Source organism: Phalaenopsis equestris, unplaced genomic scaffold (genome assembly GCF_001263595.1).
Source record: "Phalaenopsis equestris unplaced genomic scaffold, ASM126359v1 Scaffold000036, whole genome shotgun sequence".
NCBI classification, from domain to species: domain Eukaryota; kingdom Viridiplantae; phylum Streptophyta; class Magnoliopsida; order Asparagales; family Orchidaceae; genus Phalaenopsis; species Phalaenopsis equestris.
In genome coordinates this window covers 2,944,204-2,962,139 of record NW_018164478.1, presented here as the reverse complement: position 1 = coordinate 2,962,139, position 17,936 = coordinate 2,944,204, and the positions used below count along the sequence as shown (strand labels likewise).

General features: G+C 32.1%; 1 protein-coding gene and 1 long non-coding RNA gene across 2 annotated transcripts; one reads left to right on the top strand and one right to left on the bottom strand.

The window, feature by feature from the left end:
• Nucleotides 1–11,229: 11,229 nt before the first annotated feature.
• LOC110018907 (myb-related protein 305-like) lies at nucleotides 11,230–14,826 on the bottom strand. The gene is made up of 3 exons (XM_020716387.1): nucleotides 14,577–14,826; nucleotides 14,352–14,481; nucleotides 11,230–11,883 (listed from the first exon to the last, which is right to left on the bottom strand). Exons 1-3 carry the CDS (start codon nucleotides 14,731–14,733, stop codon nucleotides 11,565–11,567), a joined length of 606 nt encoding a protein of 201 aa, XP_020572046.1. The 5' UTR covers nucleotides 14,734–14,826; the 3' UTR covers nucleotides 11,230–11,564.
• On the top strand, nucleotides 14,768–15,361 carry LOC110018908. The gene is made up of 2 exons (XR_002293405.1): nucleotides 14,768–14,841; nucleotides 14,988–15,361. It is a non-coding gene; the product is annotated as an uncharacterized LOC110018908 (long non-coding RNA).
• The last annotated feature ends 2,575 nt before the right edge of the window (nucleotides 15,362–17,936 follow it).

The window sequence follows — 17,936 nt, the reverse complement described above, 5'->3', positions numbered from 1 at the left end:
ATAAGAGAAATAAAAATCCTTCATAAAAAAAAAAAATTATAGAAATAACTACTTAAAATTGACAGTTTTTGTCATAGCACTGCAGTGCTACAATGTAGCATTGTGACACTCTAATATAGTATTATGGCCTCACGCACTTCATTTCTAAATGAAACTATGCACAATCTTCCTAACTTCTGAGTATCGGGTGTTGTTGGTACAATGCTGAGGCAATATGTAGCAAACAAAAAAATTTTCTAGAGGGACAAACTAATCGGTAAAATTGAAGGCTCTAAGTTGACAATTGATCAACACAATCATGTTCCACATAATAGCAATTATCAATCAATATTGCACGACTATATGTAATCTCAATTAGTATAGTCGCTTTAATAGCCGCTAATAACCATTATAGTTGCCTAAATGTGCATAGTGATATAAATTTTTGAAGCACGGTATGCTCCATATGAAGCACTTATTTTCCCATTACAATGAAGCAAAAATAGTTTAAGTATAATATCTTATTAAGTATATTGATAAACAATCTTGTTGAAACAAGCATTAGTATACAATATAAGTTACAATATTCTTATAAAATAATGATTTGATAAATAAAGTAAAGTTACAAGATGGATATACTTAAGAGATTGAATTCATTCATATCACATTTAGCTTAAATAAACAAAGAAAAAATGATCCCCTCAATCCTAGTTCCTTCTACCGAAGCCAATCCATATAACACTTGGCAAATATTTTCTATCATAATAAAAATATAATGCAAAGTTTAGATGTATGGTACAGGGGTAATGTTGTAATTAGTTATTGTGTCGTTAAATCTTTGTGTTGATTATAAATGTTGTTTATAATCAAGAAGTAAGATAAATAAAATTTTAAAATTAATTAATTTTAATTTATGATCACTTCCACATATAATCCTACAATAATCAATCATATATGTATTTTTAATGGGGTATCACACGTAATGAAAAAAATTAGCTTTATTCTTTCTGTTTTTGAATCCTAACTACAAATAATTCATATTATAATGCATAAAAATGAAAGATCTATAATAATCATTGCTTAATTATAATCTATAAAATGTAAATAGTATAAAGAGGTAAGGTAATCAAACTGTGTTGTAGAGATTCAGCTTCCAAGGCCTATTTCCAGTACAACTCAAGTGTTCTTACTAGCTCTTTTTTGTTAAATTAAGGTAGAGAAATTTTTTTCCTTCATGAAGAATGCGGCCAATATCTTATAATATAATATAAACAAAACATTTAATTTTTAAATTAATATCTTGTTTTAATTTTAAATAACACATATTTGATAGTATGTTTCAGAAAATTAATTAATCTAATTCAAGATTACTTTACTAATCAAGTCTTTGGAATAACCAGTAGTGAAGATTGGACTTGACTGTACTATATGATTTAACATTAAATGGTACAACTACTTTTGAGTTTTTATTAACAATTTTAAGTTAATTAAGTTAGTTTTTAATTTAAATTATGAGAGTTTGTAAGTTATAATAAATTTATTAATTTTGTAAATATAATAATTCTATTACTCAATAATAAATTAAATATTATTTACTTAAAATTTAATTTTGCAATGGCAATCTAATTGCACTTCGGTTAATTAGGCCACAAACTTCACTTCCCTTGAATCCTAAATATATTCTAATATACTTGATACATGATTTAGTAATTTTAACCTTTATTTAAGGTAATCGTGATCTGACTTACACTAACCTAGAATAGAATTATTAGCATTTACTAAACTAATTTTGAAATCAGCAAATTTTAATTGCAAGCTCAAGTTTTTGGGGATCAAAAACTTTTAGGTAACGTAACCTCCCTCATTTTATGTAGAGGGATTATCTTACACCAACTTCTCTGTCCCTGACAATTAAATTATGCAATATCTTCCAAACCATATACATATTTTGAGAAGATATCCTAAACTAACTCTTCAGCCACCACCAGATTAGGCCAAATCTATCTCCAAATTGTTGTCTTGGCCATTGCCTTAAGGCCATGACATATATTTTAAAAGGAAGATTTTCCTGGTTGCTTTAAGTCGCTTCATGATTTTCAAGTGCCCTTCCCTCCAACTCCTTCATATAAGAGTAAATTCACCTCCAAGAGTAGAATTGCCTTAATACTCAATTATATTTCATCAACAAAACAGATGATTATGCTATTAATAAGTTACTTTCACTTGCATATTTTGCATTGACATCTTCTTGTCGTAATTCTTAGAAAGGAAACCCTATATAACACATATATATTCCTAGTGAAAGTTATTTTAATTGGACTAAACCAAATGTTTTTTTCTTCTTTTATAATTTTCAACGTAAGAGAACATGTTTTCCTTAATTTTTTTAATTTAATCCTTCATTTATTTGATAATGATCTCGCTATCTACTAATTTTTTAGTGACAATAAATATGAGCAACAATTACTTAGTATTGATATAATTTAGAAAACCACTAAATTTTTTAACTCAATTAATAAATGCAGTAGAATATGACATATAGAAAGCTGTTAAAATGTGATTCAAGAGAAAATTTTGATTATTTGAAGCGTATTAGTAAAATTAGTAGGCACATATCTTACGGGCTACAATGCGCGTACATGAACTATGATATACATAAATATGCCACGAATATAGACGCCTGGCTCAACAACTCATGAACAAAGGTCGGATATGATTGAAGGAAAATTTTAACATAATAATAATAATAATAATAATAATAATAATAATAATAATAATAATAATTGTAGTAGTAGTAGTAGTAGTAGTAGTAGTAGTAGTAGTAGTAGTAGTAGTAGTAGTAGTACTAATAATATATTTTAAAAATCGAACATGAAATCAATCCCTCCAAATGTTAATGTTAACAAATCATGAACAAGTATACCTGAAAATAACATGGATTTATGATGTTCAATATATTTCAAGGCCATCTTTTAATATATGAATACTTATCAAATGTCTAGTCACTACACACCATTGTATATATTACCATTTAAGTGTTATATGTGGTCCTTCCAATTTATGATGCATGCCTTTTAGTGTATAAAAATAGCCTCAATCGTTCATTAGCTAGCTTTAAGTAACTTCAAATTCTTATATTTGAATTTTAATAGTTATTTAAAATCTGTTGCGTGCTAGTAAATTTGCAGTGGTAGAGTGATATATTAATGTTTTGGTGTTGTATACGAAAATCTAGAACGCACACACATGTAAGATGAAATAGACAAAAAATATAACATGAGCTTTTATGCGGAAAACCTAAAAGGGAAAAACTAAGGGGCTTGACAAGTTAAAATGATTCAACAATGTCAATGTAGGTTGCAAGACTTTGTCGGCTCTAACTGGTTTGAGCAATCCACATAAGTAACTTGACTTTGCTAATAAACTGATGTAATATGTCAGAAAAGTGGTGGAATTGATGGCATCGATCTGACGACGGCGATAGTGGTGATCCAGCGGTGGTTGAGGCTAGACAATAGCGGTGGCCCTGACAGTGGCGCTGGTGTAACATATGAGTTGTAGTACTCATGTATTAAGCAGAACACAACTACAATTCTTCCTCTGTGTCTTTTTATGTCCATGTGATTTATTGTTTATGTAGCTCACAAATATAAATATCCCCAAATTAACTATAGCCATAACATGTTTTTAACAAAAAATTAATTATAAAGAAAGTTTGAAAAGTAATTAACAAGTTGTATTGCTTGTAAATAAGTCCCAATAAAGAATGAAGAAAAAAAAGTGTCCAAGAAAGAAAACCAAAACATTTTGAAAGTAACTTAAATAATGTCCCAATGAAAAAATATATAAAATATCTAACAAATAAAATAAAATTCATGCATTCCGGTTGTCATAAAAAAACATAAGTAATTGACCCTACAGTTAAGGTTCATCATCATAAAGAACTTTCTTTGAGTAGGGTCTTTTAGCAACTTAAAAGAGAACAAGTACAACGGCATGTCTTCGTAAATTTCTGGAGTTGCTTCCTGAATCCACATTTCTTACTGAATAAAAATTGCTTGTGATATGTTAGGGTCATTGCTACATGGGTAAACTAACAATGAAATTTAGCTTTTAATGAAAACAACACCTTTTTTTCTTTTTCTAAACCCTAGGACACTTAGATAAACTAGTAGATTCAACTTCATTGAGATTAGAGTTGGGGCTTCATTAGAGACACCAATTAGCTCGATACCCACATGCTCGACTATGAAAACAAACCCTCTCTTACTAGGGGCCCATATATGATCGTCGGTGGCAATGATTCCACCAAACATACAATCCAAGTTTTCTTCAAGCACAGGGTCAATGCCACTGGCCTTAAATTTTTTAGCATTTGGAATGGCCTACAAATTGGAATGGCCTACAAATTAATGGATTGTTCATATGTTGACTTAATTGCAAAGATAAATAATTGGTAAGGGACTTCACGTTTCATAAATTTTCGCTTCCAATCTCTTGGCCCACCATTCTTTTGAAGCTTCAATTGTTCGCTTTATCATGTCCCAACCCAAGCTTATGTATCCTCGCTTCAAAACTTTCCTTATTTTTTAATCATTCTTTAATTAATCCAACTTATTTTTCAATTTTAATCTATCATATGTCCTTTTTGTGCTCTCCCTAGACTTCTTTATTAAATTTTGTCAACCCACCTTGTTAAAATAGGTGGTTACCCTATTTCTTAATTCCACCTCTTTAAAGTGAAGATCACAAAATATTAGTTTCACATTTTTATCCCACATGAAAGACGAACCAATTTATTTTGTCTTTACCATGAAGATACCAACATTAAAAAGAGCCAAGCAACATAATTGTGCAGCACAGAAAACATAATGTCATTTAAAATACCACAACTCAAAAAGGAAACTGAAAAAGAAATATCACAACAAACCACCAACACTACCACCACCATGTAACAAAAAATCATGGCACCAAAAAACCGCCATCACACCGCCACCACAATCATCACCACCAACACAACCACCAATATCCGCACACACCACCAACTCATGGCCAACACCAACACCTCCATGTCACAAAAAAACCACCAATAATGTCCACACACACACCACAACCACCATCATGTCACCAAAAAACCATCACTAACATCCACATATGCAAATAAATTATCACCAATGGCACAACTACAAACATCACTAACAACACCACCACCACCATGTAACCAAAAAACCACCTCCAACATCGACACACACCACCACCACCATGTTACCAAAAAAAAAACTAACACCAACATCCACACACATAACAAACATCACCACTAACAACACCATCATCATGACACAAAAAAACCACGCCCAACGTCCACACACACCACCAACATCACCATCAACAACACTAACAACAACATCACCACCATGACTCAAACTCACCATGACACAACATCACCACCACCATGACACAACATCACCACCAACACCACCACCTCCATGGCACAACATCAGCACCCAAAGTACTACCACCATGGCACAAAAAAATTATTACCCACACCTTAAATACAAACATTACCACCAACATACCATAGTTAAATCCAATAAAGAGGGAAAATCACAAAAAAGAACAAAACTGACAAGTAGAGCATCAGTATAACATTTCAAGTGTACTCGAATTGAACCAAAAATAAAATAGAGCAAAGAGCCTCGACTGAACAAGCCACAATAGACAAAATAAAATTTATTTTCATAGGCTAACAAATTATAAAAAATGAACCACATATCACATTGATCAGAAAATGAATGGTAAGGGCAATGCCAAAAATTGCATGGGGCCTCAATTCATAGCCTTCCAACATAGAGCATAAAGCACAAGCCACACAAGTAATGGTAAATGCTAAAACTTGCGAAGGGGCTAACATAGAACCCTTCCAACATAGACCTTAAAGCATAGGACTCACATGGACAATGGAAAAATGCCAGAATTTGTAAAGAAGGCAAAGCCAAAAATCATAAAGAACAAGCCACATAGGTTAAACCATAAGACCAAAGCCAAGAATATCAATGTCAGTGGTAAAGGGTAGAGATATCGTAAGAGAATATGGGAGAGTGCCACCAAAACCAAAGACCAGAAAGAAGGGAGGAAGGAGATGAGAGATGCTACCCGAACTGCCAATCAGAGTTAGGTGGGAGAGGAGAAGGAAGCGAGAGCAAAGATATGCGAGGGAAGCACAACAACAATAAAAAAGGGGCACGTGAACAAAACATGAGGGCATGAGAGATATTTCTCGGAAATAAAACGTGGGTTGTGTGGTTAATAACTTGGTGTTTCATTAAAGAGATAGATACAAAGGAAAATCCAACAGACATACTCACAAATATGCTACCTGTCTAGAATTTGATCTAATATAGCAATTTGATGAATATTTGAGCTCATGATTGATTATATATTCAGACATTTTAAAAAACTACGAGAGGCTTAAACCCTTCGGGAGAGTGATACATATGCAATCATCTTGATGCAGTTGATTTGATATTGGAGCTTATTTTGATTTTCTCTCACTTATCATGAAGTGAGAGATGAGGCGAAGATTGCTATGGAAAGTATTAAATCTATCGGTTGTATATTTGGAAATGTGTATATGTTGAAGATCAATGTTAAGTAAACTAACTCAAAGATACCTAATTACATGATTTATTATATATTAGGAAGCTTGATATTAGGTATCCTATTTAGATGAGATCTAATTATGGGATATTTTCTATATCAAAAACATTCATAATTTGTATGTCTTAATCCTCTCTTATTTATATAAGAGATTAGAACTAATTTTTATGTGTAAAGTAGTAACTCTATTTTAATTATTTTTTCCCCTCTTTCTCTTCGCCTATTGATAGTGGAACAACCCTTCTCCGCGGAAGTAGGTGAATTTACGTTGAACCGTGTAAATCACACAATATTTGATTTTTTGCTTGCCGTGTGATTGTGTTTTCCGCATTGTTTTGCACAATTCTACTACTATATATTGGATCAATATAGTTAACTATAAATATCAACACTCAATCATTTTTTCTTGTAATCATATCTTTAATTTTCAAACGGTTCAACCTTTCAATGTCAATTAAATCATATTTATTGAATGCACTATATAAACTCACTTGAAAAGTAAAATAAAATTTACGTTTTTGAAATTTGAATTGATGACATTTATTTAGGAAACCTGAGGTTAACTTATTATGATGTTTAGTATTCCAAATATTTGGGTGACGGCAGATTGAGCAGGTTGAAATTATGATAACAGTTCTTTTTGTATTATTATCCGACTGACTGCTTGTGCATTTCCAGACATTAATACGAATGACAAATTTATATATACTTCAAACAAAATAAATTATAACTTCAAACAATATATTATTAGAACAACATAAAAGCATTAAAAAGAAGAAATAACTTTGACAGTATATGCGAATAAAATCAATTCGTCGAAATTCCCGTCCTTTCTTCTCGAAATAATTAATGTAAAAGTTGACGGCTTTTGCGTTGAAATAACCAAAAAAAAAAAAAAATCCAGCATATTCTATACAAAATTAGCATAGGGTGTAGACAATATTTTGACATGAAATGCAAGAAACTATATGTATGATAGGAATATTATCTGCTGAAATTTTTCAAAAAATGACCTTGTTTAATTATAGGGGCATTTACAAAAATGCCACCCAATTTGTATGTAATTACATATCCAATGCATAAAAGTATTTTTAGAAAATTACATACATAGGGCCTGAACCATTGATATTTACAAAATCTATCACCCATATTATATTTTTGAACTATCGAACTAATTTATTTACGAGTGTCACGGATCAAATCATTGTGAATTTCATAAAAATGAAACACATGTGTTCAGGTTTTAACATAAATTTTAACATTTGGGTGAGAAATTGATAAATGGATAAAAATGGGTGTTTGATTTGTAAATAAGAATGTTTCACGTGCTATATAAGTGATGGTCCCATTTATTTTTTACTCCCAAAATTTTTATATCATATCAATAATATCACTACTTAAAAAAAAAAAAAAAGTACTTTTTCATGCCTAGACAAGATAAAATATATGTAAATAATTGCATTTTAGATTATAAATATGTAAAATAAAAAAAAAAAAAGTGTTTTGTATGTAAATCTTCCTTAATTAAAAAAAACAATTTAAGTAAATTTATTTGGGCTTTATTTCTGGTGTGCTATTCATTAAAAGGACTTTATTCCTCCATCATTACACATCGCTAGTTCCAATTCCAACAATCAGTTAGGCTCCTCACGTGCCTTGTGGACCCATATTTAATTCTCCATTTCTCATTTTCTTCCATGGAATGCGCCACAAGTAAGCCAAGTAGGACCTTTTATTTTATTTATTTATTTTAATTTTATTAATTATTATAAGCAAATACTAAAATCCTTAAACGACTCAGCTATTTTCCCCAATAAAGAAACTCCACGTCATCCTCCAGGTAAATTAATTCCTCTGATCATCCTCTGATATATCGAACTGATCAATCCATTTGCCAAAACCAGCACGTGCAGGGACTGATCTCAGACGTACGTCCGATTTACACACGTGGTGCATATCAAACGGCTGTGATGAATCAGATGTGATCGTCCCTATCGTTATTAAACTTGTGGTAGACAAGCACGTTGTGGATTAGGCAGTGGGCTATAGCTGAACGGGCATGGAATGGGTCGCGCCTAATAGTTAGGCAACGGTCACTAGCTACATAATTATGGGACATTGGGACTCTTCCATGGCTGATGATTATGCACTGAATTAGGCAGCACAAGAAAGAAGGCGTTCGGTAAGCCATATTTGCTATGGTTGGCAACTTGGTTTTGGTTGGGTTGGAGAAGGGGACAATGAGGGATGCTTCCACGTGCCTCCCCAATGACCCATCCAACATGGTGTCATGAGATAGGGGTGTACACTCGAGCGGAGTTTGTGTTTCCTGCCATCGTCATGGTGTACGTATTCGTCTTCTACTTTTTGTCGCCGCGAGTTCTCAGATACTCAATCGTAGTTTAGTCAATTATATAAAAGTTTAATATACACATATATCATATATGACACTCATATTTTTAACATTAGATAAAAATATCATTAGAAAAAAAAAAAATTTGAAGTGAAGGAATGATATAATTTTTCATATTACATAGTTATGTAACTAAGACACTAAAATGTTATATAAATAGCAATTAAAATTTGAATATTAAAAGTGTAGATTCATAAAAATTGTGTTGTATATATGCAAATTTCATATTATTAATTATAATGCAGTATGATTTTGTATTGGGACTAATAAAATCTAATCACGGGCTATATATGTTTTAAAAAGGGGCATGCTTAAATAATATCAATTTTCAAATTAATATTTTTCATAAAAGGTAAGGTTAAATTTTATAAACTAACACGTGAGAAATGTTTATTTTAAGCAAAATTTTTTGTTAAGAGCAAAAGTGCTTAAAATCTTAAGAAGAGAAGTAGCTAGAATCAACTTAGAGAATGGAGCAGACTTAAAGTAGTCTTTTAGCTACATTTTATACTTTTGCCTACTATTAATGAAGTGTGATTATTGCTAGCACATATTTAGAATTTTTAGTGAAGACTTCTTATAAAAGGAAAAGTATTTCAAGACATTTTGGACAACAGTTTTCTTAAGATGTCAAATCTCTTAAATATTTTATAAAACAAATTGGAATACTACATAAAATAATTTTTTTTTTAAATTTAATAAGATAAATACCTAGCACAATAAGAAATATTTTTCTTATAAAAGTTGTAACTTTTAAAACATTTAAAATTGTAATACATTACATAAAAATTTTTATTTCGAATATATTGACCTCATTCTTTTCTTTTCTTCCAGAAATTGAGCCCTAAATACAACATGGTTAGAAATTAGTAGTTAGTGGTTAATGTATGTTTTGAACTCGGGTCTATTAACTGAAGAGAAAGCTCTCAGCTAACTCAACCAAAATCTCACACATTTTTCTTTTCCTTTTAAAAGCATTAGATTAACACTTTCATTGACACTAATATTTCCTTCAATGTTGTGGCTAAAATAAAGGCTTTTGCTGAAGGATAACTAATCTTAGTAGCACTTCTGTGAGAAATAACGATGAAAATTGATATTTACTCAAAATTTTGAAACAACGTGCCGCTAGCTAGAGTTCAAATTTGTGATAGTTTATATGCTTTACTTGAATACTATAATTAGAAGCATTGCATTTGACCTGCAAAGTAATGTGAAAGTTTATTTTCTGTATGACTTTATAATTATTATCAATTTAAATGTTAAGATTGTTTAATGTTGTCTTGTAAATATTGTTGTGAATATAGTATGAAATAAAATCATCATTACTGATTTTAATTATAGAGATGTATTGTTCTGCAAATTTTCTGATTAGTTGTTATGGCAAGGCAATGAAAGAATTTTACATATGCGACATTTTCTGGCGAAGAAAATTATGATTTTTTGTACCTTCTTTGAAGTAGTCAAAAGCAATGCAAGTGGAAGTAATCGCGATTAATTAGTTGGAAGATAATGCTATTTTATCAAAATTATAAATCCAAACCACATATCTTATTTATCACAGATCTTAAAGAAAATGCATTACAGAATAAAGAAATTATCACGTGCGCGTGAATGCTGGATGTGATTTTGCATACGTTTCAGACACAAATTGGTAGACACATGAATGCAAATTTACATCCGTCTATCTAAACGTAAAGATTTCTCAAATAAATGAGGCAATAAGTTTTTTTTCTCTTCAATTAATTTTTGCCCTAATAACCCTAATAACAATGTTTATTGCAACGTGGATGAAAAAAATCCCTAGACAAATTTATGTGAGGATGTGTAATAATTATTTAATAAAATTGGTTTCATCAAGACGCACACGAAGCATCTCAAATTATTACATGCAGATGTCTGGATGTAAGGACAAGATGAATAGTCAGGAGGTAACATCATCACAAATTTACGTACATGTATAATGATCTTTCCATCCACTGTCGGATGTACTTAATATAGGGACCATACCAAATAATTTTTATTTCTCTACACTTAGGTTGCATGAAAAATAAATAAAATATCACCATGAAAAGTAGAAAAACACACACAGAATGTACACCTTGAACAAAATTTAACTCATAATATACGCAACATAAAGCTATTAATTAAAAAGATTAAAAAAAAAACTATACATTAAAGCATTGGTTAAAAGGCTTGATATATTACTGGTAAAATTCAGACAGCATTTACACAAGTTATTTGAGCCTTATAAAATCTATAGCTCCAGAATCCAGATGCAACATATAATACTTAAGCAAATCAAGCGCAAGCTACCTCCCACTTGATTTATTGCATTTAACCGTAATAATTGCCACTTTTCAACAAATGCAAGTGCGTGCGAGCGCTTTACTAACCTGGAGAATCAAACAAATATACATACATACCAAATATATGAAGCTGATTAAAGCCAGGTGTCTCCTTCATCAATAACTCATACATATAAGAGCGATCAATTTCTTATTTATTACTTTAATTAATCTCCATTAAGAGATTGGTTCGATTGGATTGACCAAAAATCCTCCATACTCCAAAAGTTTTCACCCAATTCAGCAGCGTTGTATGAGGGAGGATAAGCTTCAGGATTGGTATTTGGTTGTACGGGGTAATTGCTATTTTGAGCCATTCCTTCTTCAATGCTGCTTGTGTGGCTTGTGCTGGCCTCATCAATGGCCATTTGGCTAGAGTAATCGGCAGCATCGCCATTCTTAACCTTCTTCTGGATTCTAGTCCTCCAGTAGTTCTTGATCTCATTATCAGTTCTTCCGGGGAGCTGCCTCGCAATTTTTGACCATCTCGTGTAATAAAAAATAAAAAAAAAAAGATTTGAAATGTCATTAGATCAAGAAGTTTAATTTATTCCAACATTTTAGAACTTATACATTAGATAAGATTGGCTATCTCGATATCCAATAGATTTGTCATGTAAAATAAAAGAGACGCTTATATAAATCTAAGAAGCTAATAGCAAAGAAAATATTGTTGAGCAAGTTTTTCTTCCTTGATTTTCTTAAACATGGATAATGTGTTGATATGATTGATCTTGGGAAAGCCATTAATTAAGTACAAATATTATGCGACATTATACAAAACTTAATATTTAGTAGGTGATTTTAAATCATTGATATATATTTAGTTTATTGCATGTCACTTAAGAGAATTAGCTCTTGATTCATAAATGCAATCAAAGTCATTCGTCAGACATTTGCTCACGTTAGGTTGATAGCTCTGATTAATATCTGATGTTTCCCCACCTTGGTGTAAAAGCATTTTTAAAATAGTAACCTTACCAAATAATTAGGTGATCACAGAAATATCTATTCCAAATATGCTATTTTTTTGGCAAATAAATACCCAAGGTTTAGTCCAAGGATATCAATATGTATTGGATTGCAAATAGGATTTGCAATCAACATTTCATTTCTCTGTTAGGAATGTACAAAATATCTGTTATCATGAAGATGGTAAATGTAAGTATATATAAATATTGTATGTGCAAGCATTTCTTTCTTTTGCATGAGTCTGATACATATTACTTTCTTACTGGTTTTTAAAATCCACGCTCGGGTGATCTCAATTTATTTATTTATTTTAAGTAATATTACTTCTTTGTTCTTTAGCGTACCGTTGGAAAAAGAAGATTTTAGAGGGAGCTTTCTTTATTCTTCCCTTTTTTTTTGTATATAGTAATCCCCAATCTTCTTTCATTTTCTAGCAGAAAGCAAGCAAAATGCTTAGAATTTCAAGCGAATTTTTTTCTTTTCTTACATGTACTCGAAAATCAAGATAAGAAAAAACTGTATTATATCTTACGAAGCTCATATGCGTACATTCAATATGAATTAATTTTTAATAATTTTTTTTTTATTTATTATTTATTTTATTTTTCCGAAGATGTGTGTATCACATGTATTACGAAAGATGTCAATTCTATTTATGATCTCTCTTTTTTTTATCTTTCATTATTTCAGCAATTGATAGAGCGTTTTATGTTTTACTGAATGAAAATTGTTGGGAAGTTCAGAAACTAGAATTATATATAACTGTATGCTTAATTATTTACATATATTAACACATTTTAACGCTAATATAGTAAATTCTAAGAAATAGTTAATAATTAAAATTAGTAAAAAGTTAGCATAAAAAATAGAAACGAGAACTTGTGTGACCTTTCCTCATTCGGTATATGCTCAATTACTTTCCATAGTTAACATGAAAGTCACCATCTTCATTTGAACTTTTTATGAATTGATGTTCTAAAAGCGCCACCAGAAAATATCCAACACAAGCCACACTAAAGTACTCATTTCTGTCCTCTTTCACTATTATTGCTCTAGAGCACTAATTATTCGAGATTAGTGAGTTGATCGAATTATATATTAATTATTGTTCAAGGAAAATAATTTTTAATGTATTATACATAAACGGTAATAAAAATATAACAGCTACAAAATAAATATATGAGATTGGGAATAATAGTTTGTTTATGCGGAAGAGGAGGGCTGAGATCAGCCCAAAAAATAAATTAGGCTATCTCAGCCCTCCTCGAAAAATCATTTCATATGGATAACATATGCGAAAATGTATATGTGTCAAATATCAATAGTTCATCAGAACAAAGATAAATTTTTGTGTGTCTTATTTTTTATTATTTAAAAAAAATTGATGGACGGTGGAGATCGGGACAAGGTATGATAGAATAATAACCATCGGTGAGATTTGACACATTTAAATTTCTCAATTAAACGATAACAAAGGAGAGAAAAAACTAATATATTTATGGGGAGTTAGCAAAAGTTTTGTTTTTGTTGAATAAACAACGACAAAATCACAATTTTAAAGTTTGATTCGAATTCACAATCTTATTGAAAGTAATTTTTTTCTCAAAAAACTTAATCACAAATCATTTCACATGAACCTCTTTAGCTCACTTAATCAGCGAACAAATATAATAATTATGATTTTTTTTAGTTTTTCGTCTGTACATGATGCTTACTTAAAATAATCATCCGTACAATTATCAAGATCACACCTGACATAAAATAAATTTTTTTTTGTTGATAATAGTTATGGTACAATTATTTATATTATTTATTACTACGTAAAAAGAAAGAGTAACAAACATAAAAATAAATATAAATATATAGAACTTAATATTTACATAACCCACTTTTTAAAATTTCTTCAATGAAAGCTTAATTATGTTGGCGGCAAGAGGATGCATATATTGCAAGCAACTCCTTATCTTTAAGAAGAAACTCACCTATTTCCCCACCTGGCATGCAGATCCATTATCAGCAGCTGCTCCTCCGGTGTTATATTCCCTCTCCGCACGTCTGGTCTGAGATAGTTTAGCCATCGAAGCCTGCAACTCTTCCCCGTTCTTTTCAAACCTTCTCATAAAACCCATCCAACACATATGTTATCGTAATCAGATTCGCCATCTCAAAAAACAAAAATCGTTCATAAATCTATACACATCAATCACCTGCAGATCGAGCAAGATTATTCCACACTCCCTCACCATGGTTGGCTATATAGTTGATGAGGATGAGGTCCTCTTCCATAGTCCATGGCCCCTTCCTCACCTCAGCCTCCTGGCTAACGTTTATCCTCTTATCTATGTTGCTGGACTCATCCACCATGGTAGTCTGCGAAAGAGAGAGAAAGTTAGGTTTGCTGTTTGGTATGGTAAGAGAGAGAACTGAATGCGTGGAAGATAGAGGGGGATGGTGGCAAGCAGGAGGTTGTTGGTGAGGTCTTTATAAAGAACAATAACAAGCACCTTGTCTTCATTAGAGCTTTATTAACGAAGTTCAATTAACCCTTAAAAGATGCATAGGCATGGAGTAATTATTCCATTGTTTAATAGCACAGTAATTCATGGCTATTTTTCTAGGGGAACGTGTAATGACCCTGTACACTTCTTATGACGGCCAGCTTGCATGGAAAGTATTGTTGTGGTCCGCTGGAACCGGTTAGGAACGAGGAATAATATCTTTTATCTTCTTTAGAAGAGCCTGGACTGCGAAAGGCATTTGGCGGCGAGGTTTTACAATTAAGACGTGCAGGTGCATTGGAACTCCTTCATCATTATGCAAATGGAAAAATTATTGTGTAGTAAGAAAGATAAATCAGTATACAAAAGCAGACGGAGAGACTAGGTCACATATAAGTGAATTATGATGATATCATCTTCTTAATGATCCTTTTCTGTACATACATGACAATTTCTAGTGTAAATGAGAAGGAATTACGACAAGGTTATTATTTTATTATGTATTCAATATAAAGGTGTAAGTGAGTCAACTCAATTTTTGAGCCAGTTCAAGCTCAGCTTGATAATTGGCTCACGAGCTAAGCTCGATGAACTAGCAAGTTAGCCTTAACTCCGCATGTCAGCTCATGAGAAAACTTGTTTAAAAAATATTAATATAAATTATACTCAAAATATAACAAATTTTAAGTTTTTATTTTTGAATTATAAAAAAATGATAATGTTTATTTTTTATCATACGATTTCTTATTATTTATCTCTCATTTGCTCACTTTATTTATTATTTTGTTATAATACTAGCTTAAATTAATATTATTTTCTTTATGTCACGAGAAACACTTTGATTCATACTAGCAAAATTAAACTCGAGCTTGAGCTCGAACACAAACTCTATTAATTAAAAAAAACTCAACCTAAAATTGATGGTGGCTCGAGCTCGACTCAACTCTCTTACACCCTTATTTTAATATTTATAGATAATATAATATAATATAATTAGACTAAAAATATATGCATTTTTACACTTAAGATAATAATATTGTGCTACTTCACCCGTAATCTCCAAAAAAAAAAATATCATATTAAACTATTGGGTGGCATCAAAATAATTTTTTTTATTTACATTGATATCATAGAATGGCATCAATATTTATTTTCTGGTCTTTTTCTAACTTTGATGCATCTTGATTATAATTATTTAGCCACCATAATAACCATTATTTGCACAGCATCGAAACTGAGTCATTCGGCAGTGGTCCAATACAGACAGCAACAGGGCCCATGGATGTAATAACTAGCAATTGGAATATTGATAATTGCTTAAGGTCCATAGTGGGGACCACAAGATGTATCGACAGTAAAAAGTTTCCTGTTGTAATTAAGTGAATGTTTAAGCAAAATAATCGGCGAGAATGGTCAACTTTTTGCCTTTTTTGGAAATGTTTCAACGCCGCCAAAGCATCCAATTCATATTCTTATGACATTACTTACTTCGCACAAGGGTACGGATTATTTAAGACAGCACCTAATCATAAAAATAATTGAATAATTTTCCTTTTTTTTTTTTTGTCAAATTTTCTCTTGCTTTGGGATCTTCAAATTTTGTTGGGGGTATTTGTTAGGCGCTGAAGACCGCTTCCCCAATCGTGAATCGTGATCTCCCGCGAACTCCCGGTCCCGCCTCCTCGCGAAACGGCACTACCGTGCCCATCTCCCTCTCCCGCCTCTCCTTTCGTTTTTCGCGAATCGGCGCCCGATCCGGCTCCCGATCGCGAAGAGTCGCACCTCCCTGCTGCTGCGAACCGTTTCCGCCTTCTCTATTTCGCGAAGCGAAGCATCCCTTCGCTCCATTCTCTTCGTGATAAAAAGAGCGGCTCTCTTTCAGATATGATAGTTATGTGAAGTCACGATATTCTTCTTCAGGCTTCCTTGAGGCAGAGGAAGAGTTCTTCGGGTTTCCACAGGGCAGTGGAAGAGAAGAAGTGCAAGAGGTAGTTCCTTGCGAGTGAAGGAAGAAGAAAGAAAAATAAGATTGTTCTCCCTAGGCATCTTCGTGGTGACTTGTGACAGAAGAAATTTTGGGTTTATTTCTCTTGTACGTGTTTCTTCTTCAGTGTATCTCGATGTACAGTTTTTTCGGTGTATCTCAGTGTAGAAAGAGAAGAACATAGAGAGCAACGAAGAGTGAGAGATTCCTCTTATAAGTAGAGGTGATCGACTGGTGTAAATTCCTCAAGTAGTAAAATCCTCTGCAACTCCGTGGATGTAGGCAATTTGTCGAACCACATAAATCTGTGTGTTCTTTTCTGGTGTGATTTTTCTCGTTCTATTTTTCACTTCGTTGATTGTTCTCCTGTTTTGTTTTATATATATACCACATCAACTGGTATATCTAGATCCCGCACTAACAACAACTAGTATCAGAGCGTGATTTCAGATTTGAGGTAGAATGATGGCTGCAGATGAAGTGAAAGTTTTAGGGATCGAGAAGTTTGATGACACATATTTTGGTTATTGGAGAATGCAGATAGAGAATTATCTTTATGGGAAGAAACTTCATCTTCCGTTATTGAGGAAAAGATCTGAAATGATGGATGAGGTTGAATGGAATTTGTTGGAACAACAAGTTCTGGGGGTTATTCGATTGACCCTATCGAGATCCGTTACACATATCGTCATCAAGGAAAGGACGCCTGAAGATCTCATGGCAGCCTTATCAGGTATGTATGAAAAGCCATCGGCAAATAACAATGTGCACTTGATAAAAAAGTTTTTCAATTTGAAGATGGTGGAAAGTGTTTATGTTGCTCAACACCTGAATGTTTTCAATACTATCACAAATCAATTGTCGTCTGTGGAAATTGATCTTGATGATAAAATATGTGCACTGATCTTGTTGGCTCCATTGTCAGATAATTGTGAAGCCATGAGAATAGCAATTAACAGTTCTGCAAGTAAATCTAAACTGAAATATAATGATATTCGTGATTTGATTTTGGCTGAGGAAGTTTGCAAGAAAGATTTTGGCGAGGTCTCAGGTTCGAGTTCGGCACTGAATGGTGATTTTAGAGG